The sequence below is a fragment of the Nyctibius grandis genome, chromosome 26, assembly GCF_013368605.1.
Source record: "Nyctibius grandis isolate bNycGra1 chromosome 26, bNycGra1.pri, whole genome shotgun sequence".
NCBI classification, from domain to species: Eukaryota; Metazoa; Chordata; class Aves; order Nyctibiiformes; family Nyctibiidae; genus Nyctibius; species Nyctibius grandis.
In genome coordinates, this window is record NC_090683.1 from 660,540 (window position 1) to 688,280 (window position 27,741).

General features: G+C 44.4%; 2 protein-coding genes across 2 annotated transcripts in view; one reads left to right on the forward strand and one right to left on the reverse strand.

Moving 5' to 3' along the window:
- Positions 1 to 279: 279 nt before the first annotated feature.
- Positions 280 to 2,307, forward strand: DAD1 (defender against cell death 1). The gene is made up of 3 exons (XM_068418886.1): positions 280 to 542; positions 1,483 to 1,633; positions 2,105 to 2,307. Exons 1-2 carry the CDS (start codon positions 302 to 304, stop codon positions 1,611 to 1,613), a joined length of 372 nt encoding a protein of 123 aa, XP_068274987.1. The 5' UTR covers positions 280 to 301; the 3' UTR covers positions 1,614 to 1,633; positions 2,105 to 2,307.
- A 4,683-nt stretch (positions 2,308 to 6,990) lies between these two features.
- Positions 6,991 to 27,741, reverse strand: part of LOC137673632 (M1-specific T cell receptor alpha chain-like) — a 242,080-nt gene continuing 221,329 nt past the window's right edge. The window contains exons 4-7 of the mRNA XM_068418557.1: positions 10,336 to 10,599; positions 9,881 to 9,928; positions 8,759 to 8,864; positions 6,991 to 7,866 (exon numbers count right to left, since the gene is read on the reverse strand). Of these exons, the coding sequence (XP_068274658.1) occupies positions 7,851 to 7,866; positions 8,759 to 8,864; positions 9,881 to 9,928; positions 10,336 to 10,599 (434 nt within the window). The 3' untranslated portion in view covers positions 6,991 to 7,850. The remainder of the gene's footprint in view (positions 7,867 to 8,758; positions 8,865 to 9,880; positions 9,929 to 10,335; positions 10,600 to 27,741) is intronic.

The window sequence follows — 27,741 nt, forward strand, 5'->3', positions numbered from 1 at the left end:
CTAGCAACAGCCGCCGCTTGGCTCTCATTGGCTCTTGGAAAGCTTCGGGGGCGCGGACTCAATAAAGCCTTCAGCGCATGCGCTAACTGAGAACACGCACACACCGCCCCCCTCCGCAGGCGCATGCATACAGCAGCAGGCGGCACCTCCCAGTTCCGCCCTTTCGCGGGCAAAGGAACTGCGCCTGCGCAGCATTCACTGACCCTGCAGCGAGTCGGGCGTGCGCCTGCGCGGCCCCGCAGTGCCCCGGAAGCGCTTTGCTCGCGCTGCTTCCGGCCACCTCAGCCTGGGCGGCGGCAGCATGTCGGGCGCGGCGGGCTCCGGCGCGGCGGCCGCGGGCTCGGTGGGCTCGGTGGTGCGGCGCTTCCTGGCGGAGTACGGCAGCGGCACGCCGAGCCGCCTCAAGGTGCTGGACGCCTACCTGCTCTACGTGCTGCTCACCGGGGCGCTGCAGTTCGGCTACTGCCTCGGCGTCGGCACCTTCCCCTTCAACTCCTTCCTCAGCGGCTTCATCTCCGCCGTCGGCAGCTTCATCCTCGGCGGTCAGTGCCGCGCCATGCCCGCCCCGGCCCCGCGCGGTTTCCCCTGCAGCCCCCTTCGCAACCGCCCACTCTCCGCAGCAAAGCCTGAGCCTCCCTCAGCAACGCCCAGAGGCCCCCGGCCGTCATCGAGTTGCCCTGGAAATGCCCAGATCTCTTGTAGTAACCGCAGCATTCCTTTACTAGCCGCAGACCTTCCCCGAAAGCCCGAGAGAGTCACCCACAGCAGCCCTCAAACCTACCCTCGCAGCCACGGAGTCCCCATGGCAACCTCCAGCACCCCCCTTCCCCCATAACACCCAGTTCTGCTCCCAGAAACCCCCACGCTCCTACCCCGCAGCAGGATGCTCCACAGTGGCTGTGAACCTGCAGGGCTCCTGCCCATATGCATCACAGAACCTGGCTCCTTATCAGCCCTGGGGTGTACTTGCTTCTCCCTGGCAGTCAAGGAGCCCTCTCTTTTACCATCCTTTATTGGTGTCCTTCTTTAGCAGCCATCCCATGGTGAAACCCAAGCTCTAGCAATGGCTGCTTCAGGGTGTTCCTCTCCCATAACCCCCCCCAAAACCACCTTAGAAACATAGAACCATTCAGATTGGAAAAGGCCTTTAAGATCATCTGTGCGACCTCCCCAACACACTCAATAGAGACCGTAGAAATACCCCATTTCTATTCAAGTCCCATGTTGTTATAAGCCTATTCCCCTCAGGACTCGGCCACCCCTAATAGTGTAAGGCTATGGGATAGCTGATTGCATAAAAGCCCTGTGCAAATCCCCTGCCAGAGTCCTGCTCATCTTACAATAAAGACAGAGTTACCTTCTCTTGTGGCACCCTGGTGGAATAGTGATCCAGACTGGGGTGGGCTGCCCCAGGAAGACTGTGCTTCCTACCATGACTTCCTTTGGTGATCCCTAATCTCTCATTCTTTCTCTGCTCTGCAGTTTGCCTCCGGATCCAGATCAACCCCCAGAACAAAGGGGAGTTCCAAGGCATTTCACCGGAGCGGGCATTTGCCGATTTCCTCTTTGCCAACACCATCCTCCATCTCGTCGTCGTCAATTTTGTTGGCTGAGCTCTAGAAGAGACTGTGAGGTACTGATCCGTACTTCAGTACTTTTGTAGAGTTGGGAGAGAACTAGACAGATAGTGAATCCAGGAGTTCTAGCTCCTGGCTTCATCTTGGCCAAATACAGTTAAGCTGTTGTCCTCTAGGTTGATACAGGGTTAGGATTTATGACTTTCTGGTTTTGTGCTTGTATTTTTTGGCATTTATCATTTAAAAGGCAGTTTAACTAGGACTTACAGAAACCTAGCGACATTTCTGTATTATAAGAGGGGCTTTGGGAGCTGGAACTCCTGGGCTCTATTTGGAGGCCATGGTATGGCTGGTGTCCAAGTCTGGAGTTTCTCAGTAGATGAGAGGAGGAAGTTTGGGACAGGTAGAGTTTGGTGCTGGAAAGTGGAGGACATGCCCTGTTGTTACTGTTGCAAGCATTGGAGCTTGTGGGGTATTTCCTTTCCCTTTGTAGAAACATTGCTCATGTTGCCTTTCTGTCTTTCCAGGTCTTGAATTGCTCTTGAGCTCTGATGCCAAAGCCTGACACTGGGAAGTGCTGTTCCCCAGCAGACTCTTACCTCCTTCCTTGGTGGAGGAAGGCGAAGCAGGGCTTAAGACTTTTCTCCACAGACTGTCCTATGGAGGGGTCTGCTGCCTCATTACAGTTACTGTAATCCTTTCCGTCAATAAAACCCTTTATAATACTGCAGTCTTTTCCCTTCTGGTGACAAAAACAGAGGTTCTGACATCCAAGTCCCCTCTCAGGCATGACTGCCATGTTTTTACGCCCCTCCCTCCCTCCCTTGCTTTCTAACCAGTGGGCTTTTTTTCTGTGCTCCAGTTTCAGAGGGAAGAAGGAAACAAGTTGCCATGGAAACTCAATTGTCATCCACCCTTTTCATCTCCCTGTTTTCTGCTTCTTTATCTTATGGAAACTATATTGCCAACGTGCTCTCAGGCTTCAAAGCATGGAAAATTTGGGTTAGGCTGTGGTTAACGGTCATGAACGGAAGGAGGCGGGTGGTGTCCTCCAGCACATCCCCAGGTGTACCCATCTTCCCACAGGCCCTCCTGTATCCCTCAAAGGCATGTGGGGCACAGCTGGATGCCCCAGCTGGACTTACAGGCTCACTGAGGCCTGGTAGTGGTACAGCCACCCTACCACAGCATTAGCTTTTCTTCAGTCTGATGTGCTTCCAAGGATGTTGGAAGGGGCTGCTGAGCTGTGTCACTGCCTCAGATGGAGCTGTGCTTGAGCTGTTCTGGGTTCATGGTGAAGGTCACCTCTCAGACAACCTCATTGAAAATCCTTTTCCCACTAAAGCATTGTGAAATGGCTTCAGCCCTTGGCTTGGCTTCGGCCCTTGGCCGTTGCCTCCTCAAGCCCAAGCTAGCTCCTCCTTGAGGTCAAATGCTTCTTTGTCATGATGGAAAATGAGAGCCCTGTGGTGATCAGATTATGGGCACAGAATGAGATACCAACTCCAGCTAGCCCCTCCACACCTTTGGCTGCAGAATTTACCTGTTTACCTTCATGCATGAGGCTCCGACCTTGTACTGATCCTGCTTCACATTTGTCTGGTTTGCTCTGCAGCTGAAACACTGGATAGGTAAAATGCGCATTGAGGCTATGTGACAAAGCAATGCTTGTCTGCTGGCGCTCAGGAGATCATAGAACCACAGAATGGTTTGGGTTGGAAGCGACCTTAAGGACAATCTAGTTCCAACCCCCCTGCCACAGGCAGGGACACCTTCCACTAGACCAGGTTTATCAAAGCCCCATCCAGCCTGGTCTTGAACACTGCCAGGGAGGGAGCAGCCACAGCTTCTCTGGGCAACCTGGGCCAGGGTCTCACCACCCTCACAGTCAGGAATTTCTTCCTAATATCTAATCTAAATCTCCCCTCTTTCAATTTAAAACCGTTACCCCTCGTCCTACCACTCCATGCCCTTGTAAAAAGTCCCTCTCCAGCTTTCCTGTAGGCCCCTTCAGATACTAGAAGACCGCTAGAAGGTCTTCCCGGAGCCTTCAAGATAAAACATGAGCTCTGATCCATCAGCCTCTCAGCGTTGGATTACGGCTCCTGTTTACCACTTTTTTCCTTTTAGCATTTCCAGCTGTGCTGTAGCCATTAAACCTATGGAAGTGTAAAACCTGGGGCTTCTCAGCCTCTTGCCTACCATAGGCTCTGAAGAGTGAGGTGTGAGGGAGCAAGGTCTTTACTGCCTCAGAGGATGCTGTCTGGATCTGTGGTAGGAATAGAGAACTCACGCCAGCTCTGACACCACCACCCCGCTCCAGGTGCTGAGGTGCGTTTGTTTACAGTGGCACCAGCTTTGCATTGATGGGGAGCAGGCAGGGATTTGTAAACGAGCCACCGAGCTCTTCTCTCCCTTAAGAAGGCCCTCTCTGAGCCAGGCCCATGGCAGAGGGAGCCTGCATGTTCGCAGGAGGAGGAACAGCTCAGGGTCTCCCCTTTGCCGCTGCAGCTGCTGCTGTTTGCAAGCTGCGAGTGCCTCCCTGCGGCTGTATGTCGGGGCCTCCCCACCCTTTGGCTTTAGAGGGCTCCAGGCAGGGACCCTCCTGTGGCCGCTTCGAAGAACTGCACGGGAGCCTGGGGAAAAGGAAAAACCGTGGGTTTTCTGTGGGTTTCCTTTTTTTTCCTGTTCTTTACCAGTTTGCAACGCCTCCAATTGCCATAAACTCAGCACTTGAATTCAGGTCCTTTTAGAGCTACTCCCACATCTCAATAAGCTTCACGTCTGTAGATATCTTCAAGCTCTGCTCCTTATAAAGACCATGCTTGGGTCCCTGTTCATGCTGTAGAAGAGGGCAAGAAGAGAGGTTGTTTCATGTACAGGGCCATGTTTAATGAGAGACGACAAACGTCAAGCAGGGTATTTTCTCCAACAAAAGCCCTAGAAAACATGAAAAATTCAAATGCATCTCCCACCCATAGGTAGGTATTAGGGAACAGGAGCTAGCATAGGGGAGGGGATGCTAGAGATGGACCAGGGCAACAGCTCCTTCCCTGCCAATGTGAGAGGACTCCCTGGCCTGCCCCATCTTCCTCCCTTCTCTTTTGGGTCAGAAGTGGAAGGATTTTTCTGCTCAGATTCACTGCCTGTATAACAGGGTGCAGAGGTCTATCAGCAAATTCAGAAATTTTACACACTTCTAAGATCTCTCCCTGCCATCCACCACACTTTATAATGTATTTTCTACCCTCCTTTCCCCTGCCTATGCTATACATAGCTCAATCTTTCCTGCTGTACCCAAAACAACTCCCCCCAGACCCAAGAGCAGGCTGCGGTGAGGGGGCAGGAAGGGAGGGTGCCTTAACCTCCTTCGACTTTGGCTTGTGGTCTTAACGTCTGCTGTTTTTTTCCCCACGCTTCTTCTCCTCCCCGCCACGTGCCGCACCAGCCCTGCTCCCCCCACCCCCTGTTTTGTGCTCCACTTTCCAGAGGAAGCGGTTTCTGTGGTAGAGTGTAGAAGAGCATCAAAAGGTGACCCAGATCTCGATTGTGGCGTCATGGAACTGGTGGTGCATCCTCTTCCTGCCCCACCTGGGCTGTGAGTCCCCTTCCAGGTCTTGTCCGACTGTGTTATTTCCTGCCTTTGCTTTGCACTGTGGTTTTTCTTTCTCGAAATAAACAAGAAAGCACAAAGTGGTAATGGGGGGGCACATTGTGGTGGTGGGAGAGAGGTTGAAAGCCTAATATCTGAAAGTATCTTTGAACTAGACCTACAAATTCAGTGTTTTGCAGATCACATGCTAAGAGTCACTTTAGTCAAAACATTTAACTTTATCTGTACACTCATCCCCTCACTTGGCAAATCTTATCACTGGGGTCGTTTAACCTGGACAAGAAAATACTGAGATGTGGAAACAGGCAGCACACTGTCCTTCCTCCTTGACCATGCAGCTGGGAGTGGGTCTGAAGTGCAACACAGAAGATTTAAGATGGATATTAATTTTAAAAAGTGATGCTAAAGGTAAATGAGCGTGGAAACTTTGCTTCCACTTCCCTGAAGGTTTCTGGAATTAGGTTAATCAGTTGGAAATCTGTGAAATGCAATGACTTGCTTTGTAATTCAAATAGAGTTTAGGCAACTTCATCAGGCTGTTTCCCTGTGCCATGGCAGACCTTATCATGAGTGAAATGTAAGCTTCAAGAGCTGCCTGGAATCCAGCATTTAAAGAGACGTGGGCTTTCTACAGTTGGAGAGAAATGAGAGTGACTGTTGTGTCAAGGGAGAGACAAGAGAGTGAGTCCCTGCACATCTCTACTATAAAATAATCAGGGTAATAGACACGGAAAATTTGAAGCTGTTGCTTGGCAGGAGGGGTCAGTAACACTGTCACCCTGTGACAGGCCACCTGCTAAATGGTCAGGTGGCAGTACCGTGGCAGGAGACCAGGGAGACTGTTCTGTTGCTGCTCTGTGGAGTCAGATCCTGTGGCAGGGATGCTGGCATGGTCTTCACACAGGGACCCTCTCCCACATGAAACACCAGAGCTTTTGGCTAAAAGCCTTTGAAGCGTGAGCCTTTCCACAATCGCCGTTCCTTGCAATGGCTGTGAATGCAGCAGGGTGAGAAATATCCTGTGAGAGGGAATCACTCTCACCAGCCACTTAGTCTGGGCACTGGTGTGAGGTACAAGCAAGGCTCAAGCTTTGCAGGGAGGGTGTGTTTCCTTCAGAGCACCCTTCTCATTTCTTCCTCCAGAGGAATCTCTGGTGCTTCAGAAGAAGATGGAGAAACCAATGTCACAAAAGGAAAAAGTTTCCTTTCCAGTCTTGCCAGTGACAAACTGAACCTGGAGGCACAGGCCTGTTGCTTGGTGTCATTAATGCAAAGCAGGCACCTTGTTCTCCAGTGACGCTTGGGAGTGGGGGACATTTAGAGGCAGGACCTTCAGGCTGCTATATCCCCATAGCAGTAGACATCTACCTTCAAGAACCTGGACAGCTTCCTTGTTCTCTCGCTCTGGGCAAGCCATATTTCACCATTGTCTTCACATAGCAGAGTCTAGTCTTGGAGGAGATGAGCTCTCCTCCATTCCCCTCCCTCCAAGCCAGCCACGCTGTCCTCACCCAGACACAGCAAGGATGTCCTGGAAAGGGATTTTGTAGCTATCTCCCCCACACCGTGGATCCATCCAGTTACTGCAAACAGCACCTGGTGGCCAAGTCAGCTGAAGAAGAGAGTCCAGACACCCCTTCCCTCCTCCACCCCAAAGGCCAGGCTCATTCCTAAAGCTCATCCGAAGGGCAAAAGAAGTTCCTCAAACTACAGATACAAAAGACAGACAAGTTTCTTATTTTTGATAAGAATTGTTTAATAGTAGCCAAAGAAATGCCAAGACATCAGGGTGGTTGCCAGTACAATTCAAGTATTGGCAGCATGTGAGTTTCACATGCATGCACTGCTTCCAAGGAGCGCATACATATTTCAGTATAGTTTGATGCAATGATTATAAAAAGAAATTGGGAAATCTAAGGTTGTTAGAACTGAACAAAAAGAGCAAAAGTAGTTTGTATTTTTACTAAAGGCAAAGCCAAATCTTAAGCTGGTTTAAATTCAGAAAATGTTAAGGCCAGATAGACTTTAAAAATAGTAAAAAATTTCTTTTCTTCTGTGATAATGAAGTGAGAATTTCACTGAATTCGGGGCTTCTGGGAGGCCTAGCAGTGTATATTTTAGGGGAAAAAAAAAAAGACACCTTGCTCTGATCTAGCAAAAAATAGCAGGACAGGGTACAAAGCACCTTGAATAAGAGTCCTTTGCTTTTCAGAGTGTTTCATTTGCAACTGAAATGGTGTCTGTGGGGGTGTACTCTAAGATGTGGAAGCTATCAAACTACAAAAAAATTCACAGTCAAGTGATATTTAGCTTGCAGTTTTCAACAACACTGCCCCAAGTAGAAATTGTGTGTTATTTTAACACAAGTGATAGTGATGTTTGGCAATTTATAGTTATAGCAAAATATGTTTCATGCAAAAAGAGACATTGTCATGCTAAATGAATCAGGCATGTGGAGGAGCAGAATGCTGAGAATTTTAAGCTTATTTTTTAGTAGAGTTATAACTGCAAATAAAGCAATTTAGACTATAATGGCTGGCGTGATATACAGAAACAGCAAGCGATATCCCGCGCAACAGGAATGCATGTATTCCCTCTTGCACTGATGCTCTGGTAAAGATTCCTCAGCAGATTTTTTTGGTACTTCAGGATGACACCATCTAGTTACTTTCATTCCTGTAACAAAAATAAAGGTAAGTTAAATGATTATTTGGGATACAGGCACACCTACACAATTGTAGACCTGAAGTGTCTAGGTAATAGAAAGAGGAAAAGAGTCATTGGGCCGAAACTAATATAACAGCATCATAGAATCATTTTGGTTGGGAAGGACCTTTAAGATCACAGAGTCCAACCATTAACCTAACACTACCAACTCCATCACTAAACCATGTCCCTAAGCACCACATCTACTTTTAAATCCCTCCAGGGATGGTGACTCCACCACTGCCCTGGGCAGCCTGTTCCAGTGCTTGACAACCCTTTTGGGGAAGACATTTTTCCTGCTATCCAATCTAAACCTCCCCTGGCACAACTTGAGGCCGTCTCCTCTCATCCCATCGCTTGTTACCTGGGAGAAGAGACTAACGCCTTCCTCACTACAACCTCCTTTCAGGTAGTAGTAGACAGCAATAAGGTCTCCCCTCAGCCTCCTTTTCTTTAGACTAAACAACCCCAGTTCCCTCAGCCGCTCCTCATCAGACTTGTCTGAGTCTGAGGTCTTAAAGTCAATAAGCATCAAACTTTCCCAGCTGGAGAGTGGTCAGGGGATGAATCTGATGGATGAATGCAGACAAGGGAAGGGATGGATGTAGAAACAGAAGGGAGAGACGTCTAGAAAGAAGAAAAAGTTAAATTTGCATGTGGATAAGGAAAAGTAAATAGACTTGAGGGGGTGGGTGGAAACAATGATATGGCCAAAGGAGTGGAGGGATTTTACTGTTGGTAAACAAAAGGTGTATGGATAGACTGCATAAACAGTTATTACAGAGAGAAGGAACATTCATAGCTAATGAACTGATCCAGATGTTTTCTGTCAGAGGCCTTACCACCCCCTACGCATACTCACTTTTTTTTCCACATAAGCATCGTCATCAGCACATTAACAATTATTCCTTTCATTAAAATTATTTTCAGGCCCAGCTGTGATAAAGACAGCATGTTCAGGTTTTCGTCTGTAGAAGTAACAGAGAATGAAAGTCACAAGAGCACTGAGACATCCTCATGTCAGCTCATAGGATAGGTAACGAGACAGTGAGCAGGACTGATAATCAATAACCACTTAATTATCCAATATGCAAGTCTACCGACCATCTAGCTGTTTTTAAATACAGTGTATTATGAACCCAGGATGCTGGAGACATCCCTCCTTCCCCTACCTAAATTTTTTTAAGATGGGCAGGGGGAAAACAAATTTTATTCAAAGAACACAAAGTCTATTTGGATTTGCTATTAATCTTAAGTTACAAAGCTATTTTCGTTTGAAAATACGTTGATCTATATTGAGGAAGCAGTGAGCTGTCATCAAAAAGTCATTTTATGTTTTTCTTTGAAAACCTCTCTCTGAAAGGACTGATCAAATCAGCCAAGTTTACCGATGAGTATTTTTCTGAAGTGGTGTTTTGGAAACAAGGCTGCACGTTTGCAAAAGTACAGCTATTCTGCAAACAGAGGCAGGCTCAGCTCCTTTGAACTAGCAGGAACAGCAGTTGCTTGGGCTCCAGCACTGGCTAGTGTACACCCACAGCCATGAGCTGAAGCAAATCTTGCTTACATGCAGCATATTTTTAGTGCAACCCAGCATCTGAGCACACACTGCAGAAACCACCTGCTTATCTTTTGGTTCATTAGGTGTTTGTGCACCCAAAAATAAAAACAACTCTTTTGAAGTCTGAAATGCAGACAAACATCCAGTAAGGCTGACTCATATCAGTACCTTAAATCATTTTGTGATAGGGAGGAGTGGTTGTTTGGCTAATCCTAGCAAGAGCATGTAGGCACTGGCTACACTGGTTACATAAAATTGCCAGCTCAGATCTGGAAGGCTACATTAACCCAATGACTTCCAGTCTGTGAGGCCCTTTTGGAAATTTCCAGTCTGAGCTTTTGGTTCAACACGAATTCTGCAAACAGACAACATTAGCAAAAACTTGGGAAACCAATCTTTACTCCTAAAATGCTGTGTACATACCTGTCCTAAAGTGTAGAGACACCCCTGTAACACAGATGGGGCTAGTACCTGCAGATAGTAACAATAAATTTAATTAATAACAGAAATCTACTTCTTCAGAAGTTCATAAAGATGTCTCTATTTAGAAGGGCTGAATTAGAGTTTCTGGCCAGTAAACCCTCCCATAAACACGCTTCCCTGCTGTTTTCAGGGCAAGCATAAAATATGATCTAATTAAACTTTAGTGTCCCATCGGACAAAGGGATTTCAAGATTTATATCCCCCACAGTGTGATTTTAAGATCTCTTTGCTGTGACTGTACCAGTCTACTGACCCTTAATCTTCTTTCCACTAAGCAGGAAGGCAAAAGAAAACAGGCAACCAAACATGGGAGATGTGAACAAGTCCTGCTCACACTAATAGCACAGAGACCAGAGTACCTCTAGCCCTGTACACACATCCAACAATGCCATTACCACTTTCAGGATCCTCGCCCTCCAGTTCTCCAAAGCCTTCGTGAGTTGCACCACATTGCATTTCATCTTTCTTGGCCCAGTAGGTTGACAGGTAGCTCGCTTCCTGTTTGTTCTCAGATGTTGCCACCTCCACAACAGTATTTGTCTGCTTATCAGCCGAGTTAAGAGTAAGCTTTTCAGGGGAGTAATCTGTGATAAGGCACATTTCCAAATCCTCATCATCTTTAGAGGTCAGCCTGTAGACTGAAGGAGATGGAGTAACATCTGGAAATGGAGAAGATAAGAGACATTAGACGAGAGTACACAGTCATAGTTCCTTCAGTCTTAACACACAGGCACTTAGGTACGGAGGTTTTTCCATGATTCCGTTGGGAAGTTGCCTGATTGTAGGGATCTTGTGCTAGGACATCTTTAGAGAATGAAGGCATCCACAGTAGATGGTGCAGGAGCTACATGAGACTTATGATGACTTACGTTGTGTGGGAGAAACAGAATGGTCAGGCAGGAGCCCCAGAGCATCTCAAATGATACTCATGTGCGCATCCACGTCCTAGATGCCCATGTCCAACCTAGTCATTCCTCTCCGTAACAACTCATTCAACTCTACTCTGCAGCCTCGGCTTCCTTTTGGATCTTGGTGTGAATGCATTCGGGAATGTGTATAGCAGGCGGAGAGGGCTTCTTACTTCACTGCTAAGAGATGTAATGTGTCTGGAGAGAACTGAGCAGCCCAGGGGCATTATGCCTTTTCTGCAAAAGTGTAGTCAAATCCACCACTGACGTTCACAATCCCACAATCCTGAGGGACAGTGAATAAACTACCAAGGCTTAAGGGTATCCACATTTACCACCAGTCTAGCTAATTGTGTTCCTATAGGAGAAAGCTAGGAAAGCCACTGCAAAATAAGAACGCATGGTTGCATTCAGGGAAAGAAAGATGAAGCAAATGAATGTTTCATTATGTTCCACCACCTGACAGTGCAGGGCAAGTTTTTTTTTACTAAATTTTACCCTGCAAAAGAGGGGTTTGAGGAACTAAAGGCTGCAGATATAAGACACCTGGGGTTTATTTCTGTTTTCTTTCTTCAAATTCTGCTAGCAAGTCAGTTAGACTAGGATTTTCCACACATATCAAAACACTACCTGTGGTTAAACTCTTTTTTGCACATTTAGCTTTGTAAACTTGTCTGCTAAGCACACGTTTCATCTTGTCCAGGTCTTGAAGCCTGATTTTTTGAGAAGGTGCTTTGCTAAATCTTTGTTCCTGTGTAATAGTAAAATGTTATGGGCATTACAATGCTCTAATGATGAACAGATGAAATATCAGTACAGACATACTGTAGCCAAGATGCAGACTGGGGGCTCTCAGCAACCCTCTGGCTGCATTTTCTGTTGGACTTCACAATCACAGGTTTGAACCGAAGCTTCAGTTCACATTTATAAACTGAAAAAGTGTTACCGTGTAGGGTTGAGAGTTTAGATTAATATTTGCTTTGTCCCTCTTCACACACCATGCTGATAAATAATGTAGAAATACTAAAGACAGCTTAGCTCCCAGAGAAAGAAGTTTTAATTTCTTCTCATGGGGGAAGTTTGGTCTAAATGTTGGCTTTTAGAAACCGTCTCAAAATCTTATTCAAGGGCAGGCCCTAGTTCTATCACTGAGATAAATGCTTTTCATCCGGTTCAGTTGCTAGTTGTCAGCACCTTAGAGAAACAGCCATATTTCTTTATTACTATGATCTCAGAAAAAAACTAATCCACAAAGCCTAATGGTTCATTCTCTGTCCCTTGTCCTGAATTACAGTTCATTTGTCCCAGCTTTGCCTTGGCTTTGAAAAACCTGATGAGACTGTCTCTTTCCCAACTGCGCAGAATACAGTCTAATAAACGTTCTGACTCCCCCAATCCTACTCCCCACATCCCATACTCCCAGGGTTTTTTTGGAAATAGATTTTAGTGGCTGTTTGTTAGGGAGAGGAAGGCAGGAGCAGATAAAAAGCTTGACGGTAGATCCCTGTATAAAATACAGATGACTCAGGGTACATCATTATCATGGTGTACGTGGATACGAAAGAGGAGGAGTTGATCGAGTTGTTCTGCTTCTCTCTCATAATGAGTACTATGCTTTCTGAAGAGCTACATATCCACCTCTCCAAATTAGGGTGTTTTTCTCCCTTTCAATCTGTGCAATGCTTTTATCTTGAGCAGATAAAAAAATACGGTCTGGTTTTTGCAGGCAGCTTCACCAGCACCTGTTTTGCAAAATACTCATTTCTCAGTCTTACTCAGAGTGGCTGCTGGCTTTGTTCTGGTATTAGAGTCTTTTTCCGATAAGTTCCTTTGCATATTTTCACACTGTTATGAAAGTTTGCAGATAGCAGTCTTGGTAAATGTCAGCTATTACAACCACAGCACCGTGACCTACGTTTCCTGTTATTCTGTCTTAATGAGTTGGTGGATGTGCTGCAGATGCTGCATTGATATTTATGACCTGTATTTGCAGGAAAGATTGAGAAGTAAATCATGATACTCTGAGCTGTCCATCCTACCTAATTTAATCTTTACTGAAGGCCTATCTTCCAGGTGGAAGAACAGGAGCTGTCTGAATGCTATTCCTGATCAGTCTACAGAGAAAGCCAACTCTAGAGGCTGATTTCAGGGAGAGTGCAGTAGAAGCCTGTTTCAACATCAGACTGAGACCTATGTCTTTTTTTTTCCAAACAAGCTGCAGTAGAAATCCTGAACTGGTTTAACACACAGCTGGTATTTTACAGAGATTTATCTAATTCTCCTTTCCCTCCAAAGCAAACTCTCTGAATCTCTGGTCAGACTGGAATTGATGTGATATTTCACATGATGTGAAATCATCAATTGATGTGATGTGTCTTTGATCCTCTTACCATTCCTCAGCCTGAGACATGATATTCCACCTCTAGAGTCAACCTGGAGCTATCCCCGAACTCAGAGGAAAAATATAGCCCCTCACACATTCATACAGGCTAGTCTTGACCCCCAAGGAGAAACTCCAGAGACTTAACAAGCACTTTAGTGATGTGTGTTGGCTGTCCTCCAATCAAGGTGCCAAAAGGTCTACCAGCAATCCTTGGTGAAATCTGCCAGCCCTGCATGGATGCTAGGATGTCTACAGCAAGACTAGATGTCCACATTTAATACCTGAACCCTACTCTAGACTTCCAGTGCTTGTGTCTGGAGGCAGTCAGATAAAAGAAGCCAGGTCCTAGTCCAGCATCAGCCAAGTCATCCAAAGTACAAGGACTCTGTGCAGAGATTCAGTATTTGCAAATGCAAATATGCTGCTTCACTTACAAGGTTCAGGCATAATTCTAGTCTCCATCCCAAAAATGTGTTTGAAATTGCTTCTGTAATTACACCCGGGGAAGTCAAACTACCAAAACCACATGAGATCTTTCTCATAAACCTTTAAAGGGTAAGATTTCTAGCTGAGCCAAAACTAAAGGTGAATTAATAGAGGAAGATACCCAGTATATAAGGAGAAATCAAGTGTTCAATGGGCTAAATAGTTCTCTAGTACCAATACAGGATAAATCCTGGGCTTATAGCATGTGTTCACATTAAGGAAAATTTTAGATTAAGTTCTCTTAAATTTCATATTGGGAAGCAATACCCTATTTGCGTTCATGTATGGACTTATTCATGCATCACCTAAACTGCAGGGGAGGTTTACTATGATCTCCTCTGCTGCTCCTTTCAACAATGTTAAGGAAAGATTTTTGGGGGTCAGAAGGAGCAATTCTGCTTATCTAATCCACTCTTTAAAGCTCACAGGTGAATGAGATGGCTTAAGCCATCCATGTAACAATTGTCTGGAAACAAAAAGACTTGAAGTGGCTGCTAATGAACCTCGGTCATTTTCACAAAATACTTTTGCATGCTTTTTCTTCCAAAATCAGAGTGGGTTTTAATTGTCAGAACCCATTTTCAATTTTATATGCCAGAGATTTAGCTTCTAGAAAAAAATTCATAGAACCGTAGAATAGTTTGGGTTGAAAGGGACCTTTGAAGGTCATCTAGTCCAACTTTCAATTCAAATAATTTCAACCCTCATTCAAATAATTTCAACTTCAAAAAAGAAACTTTCTGAATTAGAGATTAACTATTTATGCAGTGCCAGCAAAAAAAAAATCCCATTTGTTTAATGAGTAAGAAAAAAACCATTCAAAAGTATCAACATAAAATCCCTTTCTAAAAACAGGTGGAAGAAGATAATTTTTATGTTGATGGCAAAAAGTCAGAAGAACTTTTGATCTTACATTTGTGGAATTGTCTCAGATGTAGATGTCTATTTCACACCAAAATGATAACCTTTCCTGATCAGTCTATTTAATGGGTATATTTAATCAGATAACTTATTTGGGATCACAGATAGCCTTTTGTCATTTCCAAAAGTTACTCTCCTAGCTCCAGTATCCCACGCACCCCAGTTTGAATCATTGCAAATACCATAGCGTGAGTCACCTGGGAAATTTCTTCCCAATGCAGTGTGAAATTGTGACTCAAACATAAACCCAGAGGTATCTCTGAATTTTTTTTCCCCTCAATCTAAAGCAAAAATGCAGACTCTGGTGTCTGTAAAATAAAGTTAGCTCTGCCCAGGCTAATATTTTCCTAGTTATAATTACTCTACAAACATTGTTACTGTCTGGCTGGACTCAAGTAAATGTTAATGATATGCCAAGATCATTAACCTAAGAAATTGATGATGCTGTCTCATTTCCCACTATTCCCAGTCTCCCTGCTCCATCTTCACAAGCATCCTCTTGAGAAGTAATCCTGGGTTCATTTTCTTTCAGCCTTCACTCCTCCCTCCACTCTTCATCTAGAGTTTATGTTCATTCTCCATAAAGTTAGACCTATTCAGAAACACTAACCAGCGGACACTGCTCCCACCTTCATGCCTTCATGGCCTGTCCTTCTCCAAATCTTACTCACCTGGGCTGACTTTAAATCTAGTCCCTCTTCCAAACACAAATTTATTGTATCTTTCAGTTTCCCACTCAATGAGAAGCCTTTGAAACAAATTCCCACCTACTAGCTGCATATTTCAATGGCTCCTCATCCAAAATATGTGGGAAAGCTGTCTACCAGAGGATGACACACAAAGATATTTGAAATTTCATTCCATCTTTTCAGGCTTCTAAAGCATTTTAAAATATAACTGAGGAAAGGAAAGAGACTTACCATGCATCACAACAATTTTGGTTCCCCTTCCAAATACTATTTTTCTAGTTCCTGACTGCTCACACTGTAACATCAGTTTTTACAAATACAGAAGAGGACTTCTTTAATTTTGGATTTTAAAACCAAAAAATCATGACATATTCTCTTAGGCTAAGAGTTAGAAAATCCAATCTCTAAGCCATTAGTCACAATAACCTCCAGACATTGTATAATTATTATTTTAAAGATGCAAAAATCAAGTCTGAAAACTTTAATAGCCAGAAACTCTGCTAAACTTTTTATGTAGCAGTCGGCCACATGTGAGCTGCTTGCAGCACTCTATGCATGACTGCATCATGCCATGACTACTAAACCTGTGTGTGCATTACCATCTTCTCTAGCTGTTCTTTTCTTCAGTGGGTCACTGCTGCACCATAGCCAAACACTCCCTGGATTTCAAGACAGCATCTCAATTCCAAGTAGTTTTTGTCAAGGGAAGCTGAAAAGAGGTTGGAACATGCTTCCACGAAAGTCCTTAGTGCATCTATCCAATGAACATTTGCCTGTACTGGTGTTAATATGGAACAGAAAGCTCAAACTTACATGGGGTAACAAGAAGCTGGGTCCCAGTTCCGAAAGTGAGTTTCACATATCCCTGATTAGCACACTGGTGTCAACCTCTACAAAAATGTAGACAGTTTTTCCAAACTCATACTGACAACCAGGTCAACAGACATTCCAGAGCAGGAAATAACTTAAGGGAGCAATGATGAAACATATTGATTTCAGTCACCATCAAAGTACCAAAGAAATCTGCTAGAAAATTGTCAGGATCAGAAACAGGGAGATCAAATAAAAGAAGTTCATTTATTCGCTGGTTGCAATTGTATATTACACCTTTTTGGGGCAATTCTGGGAACAGACTGTGTTTTCACATCTGTAACATCACCTAAAATTCCTGTTCAGTGTGCCATGTAGTTAGGACCACTGCCTTTCAGTCCAAGTTTTCTCCTGAATGTTTCACCATTTACTACCCACCTGGCTTGATCACCAGCAACGTTCCTTTTCCTAACGTCAGCTTGTATCCTTCTCCACCCCCATAATTCACACGACCCAGGAAACCTTTGCAAGAACCCCTTTGAGCCTGGTTACAGCCATCTTACAGGTTTCAGTGGCACACTGTGACCCTTTCTAGATCTTGGAGCTTCACAGGGAGTTGCAAAGGCAATCTGAACCTTCTAATTCTATTACTTCAGGATCCACGCACTCTCACTTACTTAGATAAGCTCAGCAAATCTGGATTCAAGTCGCAGTTGCAAACAGAACACACTTTCAATATTTGTGGATAATACGGTATCTGTACATCAGAAAAAACAGGTAAAAGACAGTCCAATCCCCAGTCCCTCACTAATATTAAAATGTTAAGAGTATACTGTTCCTTGGTGGGATTCTGCTACAAGCGAAGACCAAATAAAATGGTGATAATCAATATAGGTGGATATTTTCTAAATATTATAGCCATTCTTGTATTTCAGCTGCCATTTCCCAGATCTTGGTGTGTATCCACAACAATTTGCAAATTAGGCAAAAAGTCAGCATAAATGTACCTGGGGAAACCAGAAGCCTTGTCCCAGATCCAAATGTGAGTTTGTAACTACTTCCATAGTCACACCATAGCACAGACGTCTACAATATCCAAAGTGGTTTTGAATGGAACCTTCAACAATGAAATACTCCACCAAAATAAATCCTATTTATCTCTATGAGTAGGCAGATCCGTCTATCTAGGACTTTTCTTCCCTCTAACTTTCTTTTCGTGTGGTATTTTGCATCTTTCGAATTCCCAAACACCTATTCCTTAATATTCCTCTCCATTATGTTTATCCCATTGCTTCCAGAAAGCCACCTGCATCCCAAGTTCTATTCTTCTTCTCATTCCTCATTTATTTAGTCTGACAGTCAGATTCCTCTCTCAAAAATTAGTTTATTTGCTGTTACTTCACAGCTCACCTAATGATCGATGGCTTAGTATGAACTTCATCATCCCATTCTCTCAGATTTGCTATCATCTGAATTAGTCAAGAGTGATTCCAGAGCAAATTTGCCATTTAGCTTTTAAGTAGAAATCACACTTTTTGCTATGCAATTTCTTTGCAGCAAGGAGACCATTGTGTATTCTGCCATTAAACACTGAGGTTTCAGTATGCATTCAGGAAGCTCTTAGGTTCTACAGTGTGACCAGAGTGAGATCTGGAGCAATTACATACAGACGGAACATGTGAAAGAACTCAGGCAGAGCCTTGATTTGTAGCTCCTTTAGCTTGCTGATAGCTCCGTATAAATGTGAGATTCTTATTTTTCTCAGGTGTTTTTGAACGGGGTCAAGATGGTCGTTTGAAATATGAGGAATTTCCCCAGAGCTTTTCAGAAGGGATTCTTTACATTGCTGTGGTTTTTAACTTTCAGAATAAAATTATTTTGAAATTATCTTTAAAATCACCACCATTTTAAGAAATGGAAACATTATTTTTCAAGAGTAAACCCAAAGCATTTAGATATTAAATGCTCCTAAAAGTATTCTTAAGAAATCTGGAAAAATTGATACATTTACAAAAAAATATTAGTGTCTCAGGATCTGCCTTCCTTTCTTTTCCTTTTCCGAAGAGTTTTAGACAAGAGAAGAGGTGTGGAGTTTGGGGGGGGGGATTTTTTTTCAGACATTTTGGGTGACTGCCTTATAGCTGCAACTGCCAAAGCTCTATTTTTTTCATACTTTTTTGTTCAGAGAAAATTATTTTGTGGTCAGGGTCACTTTCCATCTTTCCACAAAAGTCATTTAGTAATGAACTTTACTTCTTGACCTCTTTACCCTCTGTCTGGGTATCTATTCCACCTCTAGCTTTTGAGACTTGCCACAATGTGGTCCAACAGTTTCAGAGCCTCACTTCTAATGTGCTCCAAGCTTCATGTGGATGTTGAAGGCCAAAGTAGTTTCACAGTACTCAACACTAGTTGGCTGTGATTACAAACTTGGTATCATTCTCGAGGACAATCTTGCTTCCTGAGCTTCTAGTATTTATATAATGCTTCACAATATGACAGACAGCCACCCACTATCATTACAGCTTTATCAAGGATCTCCAAAGCAAAGACCCCATATGTGCTTATATTTTGCATCCGCCTACAATTAGACATCTTGTTATGTTAAAGTATTAGGATCCACATACTAGAAAAGTCCTTTTTACCTGCTATAGCTTTATGACACTAGTCTCACCACTCTGCATTTTGCTGGCCCATACTGGCAAAATAACTTGCGAAGTGAAAAAAGCACTTCCAAGAGGAATCACACCTGAGAACAGAGATATACCTGGAGAAACCGTGAGTTTGGTTCCACCTCCAAATGTAAGTTTGCTGTAGCTCACAGTATTACACTGTGACACTCTGCTTTGCAAAATGGTGCACTGGTATGCACATTTCCTGGATTAAGACTTGAGAACATGGCAATGCAAGATTCTTATTGGAATAATCTAACCAATGTTACTGGCCACCTCCTCAGCACATATAGTGAAATAAACACTTCCTTTAGCCACATTCCTCTGCCTGCTTAATCATTCCTGACACTCACTAGTCTAGCCATTGTCCACCACCTAGTTAGTCATTATTCTTTCCTCTGTCTGCACACAATAGCAGTCAATCAGTGCGTGCATATACAACTATCCAGACAGTGCTTAGAAGCTTTGTGACTGCTTCTGTTGAGTCACACCAGTCTGTGTTACCTTTCTGCTCTGTTCTCTTGCAATGTCCACCCTCCTTTGCAGGCTGCGCTTCATGTAGTATTAATTAATACTTCCTGGGTTCCACTCTGAGAGGGAGTGCTACTACCAAACATGAGCTTGTATCACGCCCCAAAGTGTGCACAGTGGTTCAGCGCACAACAGAGATCACAGAATCACAGAATCACAGAATCACAGAATGTTAGGGATTGGAAGGGACCTCGAAAGATCATCTAGTCCAATCCCCCTGCCGGAGCAGGATTGCCTAGACCATATCACACAGGAACGCGTCCAGGCGGGTTTTGAATGTCTCCAGAGAAGGAGACTCCACAACCTCTCTGGGCAGCCTGTTCCAGTGTTCAGTCACCCTTACAGTAAAGAAGTTTTTCCTCAAATTTAAGTGGAACCTCCTGTGCTCCAGCTTGCACCCATTGCCCCTTGTCCTGTCAAGGGATGTCACTGAGAAGAGCCTGGCTCCATCCTCTTGACACTTGCCCTTTACATATTTATAAACATTAATGAGGTCACCCCTCAGTCTCCTCTTCTCTAAGCTAAAGAGATCTCACAACCTCTCCAGAAGCAGGACTTCCACAGCAGCTCAGGTTCAGCAGTGATGTTTATACAGATGCACAAACACAAGCAAGCACTCTGTAAATGCAATATATAGTTAATTTTCCATTATCCAGAGCCACAGAGAACCTGAGTTGCCCTAAATAGCAGAATAACCTGAATAGTATGATTATTGTGAGAAGGGCTGAAAAGAATAATGCAGAAACATCAAATATCAGAAACTGAATTCAAGCCATGCATTCACAGAAGTTTGCATCTGAGCTAGTAAATGGAAAAAAAAAACTAACAACAAATACCCCACCAAAAAAAAACCACAACCAAACCACAATAAGAAACCAGGTGGAGACAAACTTGGATAATTTAGCCAAGAGTGTCCAAACACATCCTCCCAATTTGCACAACTAACTAGTTTTGCATGATAAAAACTGGCTTAGCATGATGGAAGCCCTGTAAACCAAGACATACATAACTGGAAAAACGCATTTACACAAAAACGGAGATCCGGGCACAGTGCAACAAAACCTCACTCACTGGCTACTGTAAAGCCCAGCATCCTACCTTGAAGTCAACCATAAAAGACCCGTGTCGCTGAGAGCTTGTAGATTAAATGGAGAATGAGATCATGGTTCAATCATTAATTAAGGAGCAAACAGAATCCCAGCACCAGTGACACCTCTGTCTCATTCTTTCTACAAAACCTAGACCACAATTCAGTTTTTTCTCCATCCCAAAGAGAAAATGGGATTTGATTTCTGAGAAAGCAGAGATAACATCTAAGCCACAGGTGAAGTATTTACAATTCCTTCCACAATGTTCCAATGGGAAAAAAAAAGTTGTTTTGGCAGTCTTCTAAGAGCACTTTGCTTTTCTTAGCTATTTTTTCTTTTATGAAAGCCAAAAATCTCCTCAAGAGTCTACAATTCTGTCTGAAAATTTACTTGAGATTTAATTACTGAAGTAGTGAAAAATTTTACTTGGTGTTTCTGATTCAAATGCTCAGGAAAGTTTCTTAGGTGTGAGTATATACTCACAATTTTCAAAGGAGGAAAGAATTAATACTTTTAAACTTCCTTCAGTATTGTTGCATTGTATATCTCCAAATACAGGCAGCTATCAGGATATCCCCCCTTGTTTATAGTTAGGGGTCAATTTTCTTATTCATAATTTTATTTCAGATGAAGGGAAGAAATAGACTACACAGTTTTCTGGGAACATTTTTCAAACCTGAGTGTACCTAACCTTGGGCGTTTACCTAACTTGCAAAGTTCACATACCTGGAGAAAGAAGAAGATTAGTTCCTACTCCAAATAGGAGTTTATTAACACTTCTGGAAGGAAAACCACGATCAATTTTACTTCTGACAGGTGGATTGAATTTTTCTACTGAACAACTCAATGTCTCAAATCTCAGAAATCTTACTTGGTTTTACCACGAGCCTCGTTCCATGTCCAAACGTAAGTTGGTAGGTATTCATAGACACTGTGTTGTTTGCCATAGCAAAAACCTTTGTACACTCCTTTCCACCCCAATCCACCTGAATAACTTTCCTCAAGGGAATAATTTGGTTTCCCCATGCACACACTTGCAATGCATTACATCTTACCTCCATGTCCATTTCTTATTATTCTTCCCCACAATACAGTCTCATTAATACCACCAGGAAGAGCCACAAGGCAATTCCCTTTCCACCTCCATCCTTGACAAATCAAAACCTGCACCACTCACTAAAAACCATTAGATTTTTTTTCACATCTCTGTTGTTGTATTTCACTTACTTGTTTTCTCTTTTCACTTGCTTCCTTTCCCCAGGATGGGTGCATTTCTAGTGAGCATTGGTTAAATAGAAAGTCTAACACTTCTTTCCAGGGAATACTAAAACCATCCCAAATTGCTCCACAGAGCCACTACACTCTTGTTTTTGAAGCTAGAATATAGTATCTTCTATATTGATTCCGCCTTGATTCAGAGAAGAGACAACTCACCTGGGGCAACGAGAAGTTTGGTTCCACTCCCCCATGTGAGTTTTCCCCATCCTCCACTACTAGCACCATGTGACAGGTCTTTACAAAATGGGCCTCTTCATTCAGCCACCTCAGTGGGTGTTGGAGACCTTGGATACATTCAGTCATGGATCTGTGTCTGAGAGAAGCTATAAATACCCATACAGGTTTCCACAAATCTCTTCTACCCTCTCTTTGCCAAATACCTGTGTACACATGCATGGGAATAACTAGATTTGATTATAAACATCTCAGTTATCAGAGATGGGAAGAACCTACTCCGTAGTTAGCACGGAACAGTTTATGATCCCTGCCCCAAAGACGACTTGTGCTGGAATGGCAAAAAGAGGTGGAAATAACAACATATACCCAGTCTAGAGTAACTGATGAAGTCCATCTTCCTATCGTTTCAGATGTCCATCTACCAGTGGGTTTTTTTGCAATGCAAGAACTATTACACTATTTAAATAAGCACAAAGCATTTCAACTCACCAATTCCTTCTCTTGTCAAGTCACAGCACAGCCTTAAGACAAAATTGTCAGGTAACATAAAAGCATTCAGGCATTAACCCACTTACTTGGCCAGACGGTGACTTTAGTCCCTGAGCCAAAGGAAAATTTGAAGTTGATGTCACAACAGCAGAGCACTTTACACAAACCCAGAGGGTTAGCTCCCAGCTGGCGACACCTCCACCAGTGGGGCTGTACTGGCAGCCTCTTCACTTACACCCTGGGCAAGCGGGATGCTCGCTCTAAAGTGGAAACCTGCTGCATTTCTGTAGAGTGGGCCAGTGGTGGGCAATTTCACTTCCTTGGTTTCTTTGAGGGTCCTTCCATTTCTGGCTGTCTGCCAGAAGGTTCTCCCTTTCACTGTCCACATCTTATCCAGGCATAAAACAAGGATCATAATGATCTGCAGCTTTTCACTCTCTGGTTAAGCTCAGAAAAACAAATTATATGCCTAGAGCTATTTGACATGACAATGGGGAAACATTTGCACCGAGCACTAATCTGAGCCTTGCCCGAGGTACGCGAAAGTCCTAAGGTAAGGAATAGAACTGAAGCCCCTTTACGTATCCCCCATGGCTTTCCCGTGCCATACGCACGTACTGAGCACAAGTTGGTCAATCTCTTTGTCTGTCCTAAACCATGCCTCTATTCCTGTTAGCTGCAAGACTATCAGCATCCTGGAGTACCATGTCCGTGGCACGTTTGTCTAAATAGCAGAAGTCCTCCACCTGGAAGCTGCATTTTTCAGCTATGATCATTCACAGTAGTGGGAATTTCATGTAAGTTCTCTGGTTCAGAGACTGACAACTTGCATTATCTGCATTAAATGAAAGGGTGCCCATATTGTCTTTCCCCTATCAAAGGTGACCCAGGTACAAACAAATAGGGAGCTCTGGTAGACATTCAAGGTTATTTAACAGAGGACACACAGGAAAGCTGCACACTTACTGGGTTGAACAGACAGTCTGGTCCCTGAACCGAAAGTCAGCTTGCCGTAGCTAGAGCCAGTATCACACAGCATTTCCTTCCATAACAGAAAGTCCAGCAAGCCATTTCAGAAGCAGAAACTCTCCCCAAGTCTTTGCCCAGCCATGCCTAGGCTAGAAGGGGCAGCAGAAGGGTGTCAGTGCTTCCCACTGCAACACAAACCCCACTGGGATGCCTTGGCATAGGACAGGTTCCCCATGAGGCAGCTGGGACACTTGGGAGCAGGCGTGTGGCCACTTTGTCCATTGCAGTCAAACAGAGAGCAAGAAGGGTTGCTTTGGACCAAGATGAAACATTCCTGTAAAGCCAAGTTCATCACTAGATATGGTCACACACAAATCACCAAACACCCAGCCACGCTGCTGCTCTCAAATCACTGCAAGAAAGGCCTCAAAGAAAACAGAAAGCATAGGAGCAGTGTTGGACTTACATGGCCTAACAGTGAGTCTTGTTCCAGAGCCGAAGACAGGTTTATACACAGCACCTCCCCGGTCACACAGCATTTCCTGTCTCAACAAAAACCTTCCCAGCCACTTGGGAAAGCTGGGCACCATCAGCTCCACTAGACAGTGCTGACTGTCACTCCAAGTCAGCTACATCCTGAAGACCCCCTCAATCTGTCTGTGGGATCAAGATCACCATTGGACCTATGCGTACAAACTTCATTTTGAGGGACTGCAGCATCTGCCATGAGCCATGTGAGTGGGAATTTCCTGCAAGTTCACTGTCTCAGAGACTCCTCTTCATTGTGTTCCTTAAATGAATTAGAGCCTGTGTTCTCCTACCCCTATGAAAAGTGACCTAGATACAAGAAGTATGTCTAGAGGGCACTCCAGTGGACGCTCAAGGACTTTTGACAAAGGACACACAGGAAAGCCGCACACTCACTGGGCTGGACGGACAGTCTGGTCCCTGAGCCAAAGGTCAGCTTGCCGTAGCTGGTGCCATACTCACACAGCATTTCCTCCCAGAACAAAAAGCCCAAGAAGGCACTTCAGAAGCTGCACCTCTCCTCAAGCCTTTGCCTAGCCATGCCTAGGCTAGAAGGGGCATCAGAAGAGTGACACAGGGCAGGAGAATCCTGGTCAGAAGCAGAGGTTGACAGTCTGCCTGTGTGGTAAAAGACCAGAGCTGGGGCCAGAAATAAGGGGCACCCCCCCACAAAACTCCTCCTCACATCCCTATAGTGCCTCTAGGCTGTCCCCTGGGTTGCTGTTAGAGTGGGAAAACTCTGACAAGGTGAGAGAAAGCCAGTCTGGTGGTGCATGTTCCCTGGAGCTCAGAGAGCTTTCAAAGCATCAGGCACTCCTGCCTTGGTCAGCATCACTCACTGGGTGTCACAAGGAGCCTTGTCCCACTCCCAAATGTGCCTTTGTGGTAAGCACCATTGCTCACACACTGCTTCCCACTGCAACACAAACCCCACTGGGACACAGTGGCACAGGAGAGCCAAAGGACCATTGGAACAACTTCATTATGGATGGGAGCAGGCCGCCAAATCTGTCTGGAGTGTCAGTGCTCTATGTCACACACATCCATCTATGCTCAGAGTGAAGGGAGGAATGGGAACAGGCATGCAAAGAAGCTTTGACGCTGTAACATACCACACAGGAGCACAAGACAATGAGACATGGAGGAAAACCAAGTTCTAGGGAGACCTGGAGAATTGCAGGTGTCCCAAAATTGAGGTTCCCAAAAATTATCCCCCTCAAAACAACTGAGAGCAAGGCAAAAATGGAGTAATTCCAGTTTCCAGGACAAGTTGCTGCTTACCTGGTATCACTGAAAGCACCGTTCCCTTTCCAAAAGTGACTTTGCCTGCAGCATTTACACTCTAACACGTCATTACAAAAATGTCTCTGTCAGCCCTGCACATGATCTCAAACACAAAGCACCCACATTCAGGCCACAGCAAAGCTCCATGACACAACAGGCTCGACTCCAGTGTCATTACCTGGAACGAGGGAAAGTCTATTCCCCAGCTCACTTGCACTTGCCAGAGAAGTGTTTCCCTTTGCCTCTCCTAAGCTGTAAGACCCATGAGTGACAACTCCCACCCATCGAAAGGCTTTCCCAGAACCAGGGTGACCATGCGTCTGAAAATCCTGCTTATGTGCAGAGAACCCATGGCAATAGATCAGGTTTGGGTGTCTGTGGGTTTCAAAGGCTGCTGTAGGATGACCAATCAGTGACCATCAAATGGTGCACACTTCTTCCACACCAAGGCTAGATCCAATTGTTGAGGAAGAGGAGAGTAGGTTGGGAAAGAAGGACCCAGCTTAGGGGAGCCTATTCAATCCATGGGTTGCCTGCCCTGATCAGAGAAAAGTAAGTGCTCAGGAAGGTGGAAAGGGAGGATTGGGATAACAAAGCACAAGAAATACCCCGAGCTGGGCAGCAGTTGTACTCACTGGGCTTGACAACCAAGCGAGTCCCTGACTCCAGCATCATTTTGTAGTTCCCTGTATTCACACAGCCCTTCACACCCCAGCAAAAACCATAACTCTCACGCCAGTTACTCTACAGATAATCTCCAGGAGATCTGCTCCTTCCCGTCAACACCAGGCATTTGAAGACTGTAGCTTTGATAAGAAATCTTTTGGGAATCCTATCTACAGGAGGGATTACAACTGCGATTCTGGTGTAAACAAGAGCATTATTAATTTGTCATTTCTTCATCAGAGCAAAGGACAACCACCCAGGGCTGTGCTACACAGAGCCATCAGCAGCCCACCCCAATTTTCACAGGTATGGATCACCTTGGCACAAAATATCTATCCCTGAGCAAGAGGGCTCAGGCCCCTGGTCTGCTTATGTGAAAGTCAGAGAGCAGGGGCTGTCAGGAGGAAGCTGAATGAGTAAATTCACGGCCTTGTTGAATCAAGGTCTCTGCTGCTACCAGAGAAAGCAGAGCAAAAAGCCCCACAGATTGAACCACTTGCCCTCCACTTTAATTACACTAGTTTGTGGCTACAGTTTTCTCATCACAACTCCCCTTCCAGCCCTAGATGAACCCTAAAAGCAAAGCTCTTCTCCTGGACCCTCCTGCCCACAGTGCATGCCTTCAAAATGCCTTTCTTGGTTCTGTCTACTATATCTCCGCGGTGCATAAACACACACACACACACAGAGACTCCATCCCTGTGCATACCAGTTTCCAACACAGCCCAGGAGGATTTATCAGAGTAGGGGATGTGACTTTCCTATCCTCACTCCTTCAGGCTGGGTTTATACCTACCAGGATGCACCATCAGTTGTGTCCCTCTTTCAAAGGTAACTTTCCGGGTGGATGCTGAAGTCACACAGTGACACATCCACTAACAAAAACCACGAACAACTCTACCAAGCGTGCCTCTATTCCTGCTCACTGATGGACTATTGATGCTGGAGCATCATATTCACTAAATGGCAGAAGTCCTCCATCTAGAAACTTTTCTAAGCACAGCATCCTCTTTCAGCAGTGATCGCTCTCTTGTGTGGGGATTTCATGCAAGTTCACCATATCAGAGACTGCTCTGATGGCTTACACTGTCTGCATTATATGAAATTATGCAAATAGACCCTTAGGATTGAAGCTGCTTAAGATCCTCTTTAGAAGAAAATAAGTCTATTGACTTTACAGTTAGACCTGGAACAACAGGTCTTGCAGAAACATTTGCAGACATGATCCCTGCCCCAAAGCCTTTTTGTGCTGGAATGGCAAAAAGGGATGGGAACAACAAGATGAATGTGGTTTAGGGTCAGAGTAACTGATGAAGTCCAACTTTCAGTTGGTTCAGATTTCCATCTACAGGTGTGTTTTTTTCCATTTTCCACGATACACCAGATGGGCAGGCAATCCAAAACTATTACAGTAATTTAAATCAGTACTATGCATTACAACTGGCCAGTTCCTTTTATTACCAAGTCATGGTGCTAAAAGCCCCTCTGCTGTTCAAATCTATATCCGCAATAAACAAGGCAAATACATATAAACATGTTTCTTACTTGGTTTCACAAGAAGCTTTGTCCCTTTTCCAAAGAAGACTTTATATGCAGCGTTCACACAGTGAGAAATGAGCCAACAAAAACCATCCTTGAAGCCATCACTTGCACATCCACAAATATGGGTTGTCTGATCCAGTCACTGACAATTTAACAAAAAATATAGCACTTCCTTCATGGAAAGGTGAGGCTATGGCTAATGCCTAATCCAGCTTCTACTCCTCCTTGAGACTCTCTGCAGTCCAGGATTTTCAAAGGAAGATAAGAGAAACAAGTCACTCTTTCGAGCCTATCTAGAAGTCATTACATCACAGCACTGCTCTTATGTAATAATGACCTAAAGTCATTGAAGGATTAAGAAAAAAAGAGGAAAAAAAAGG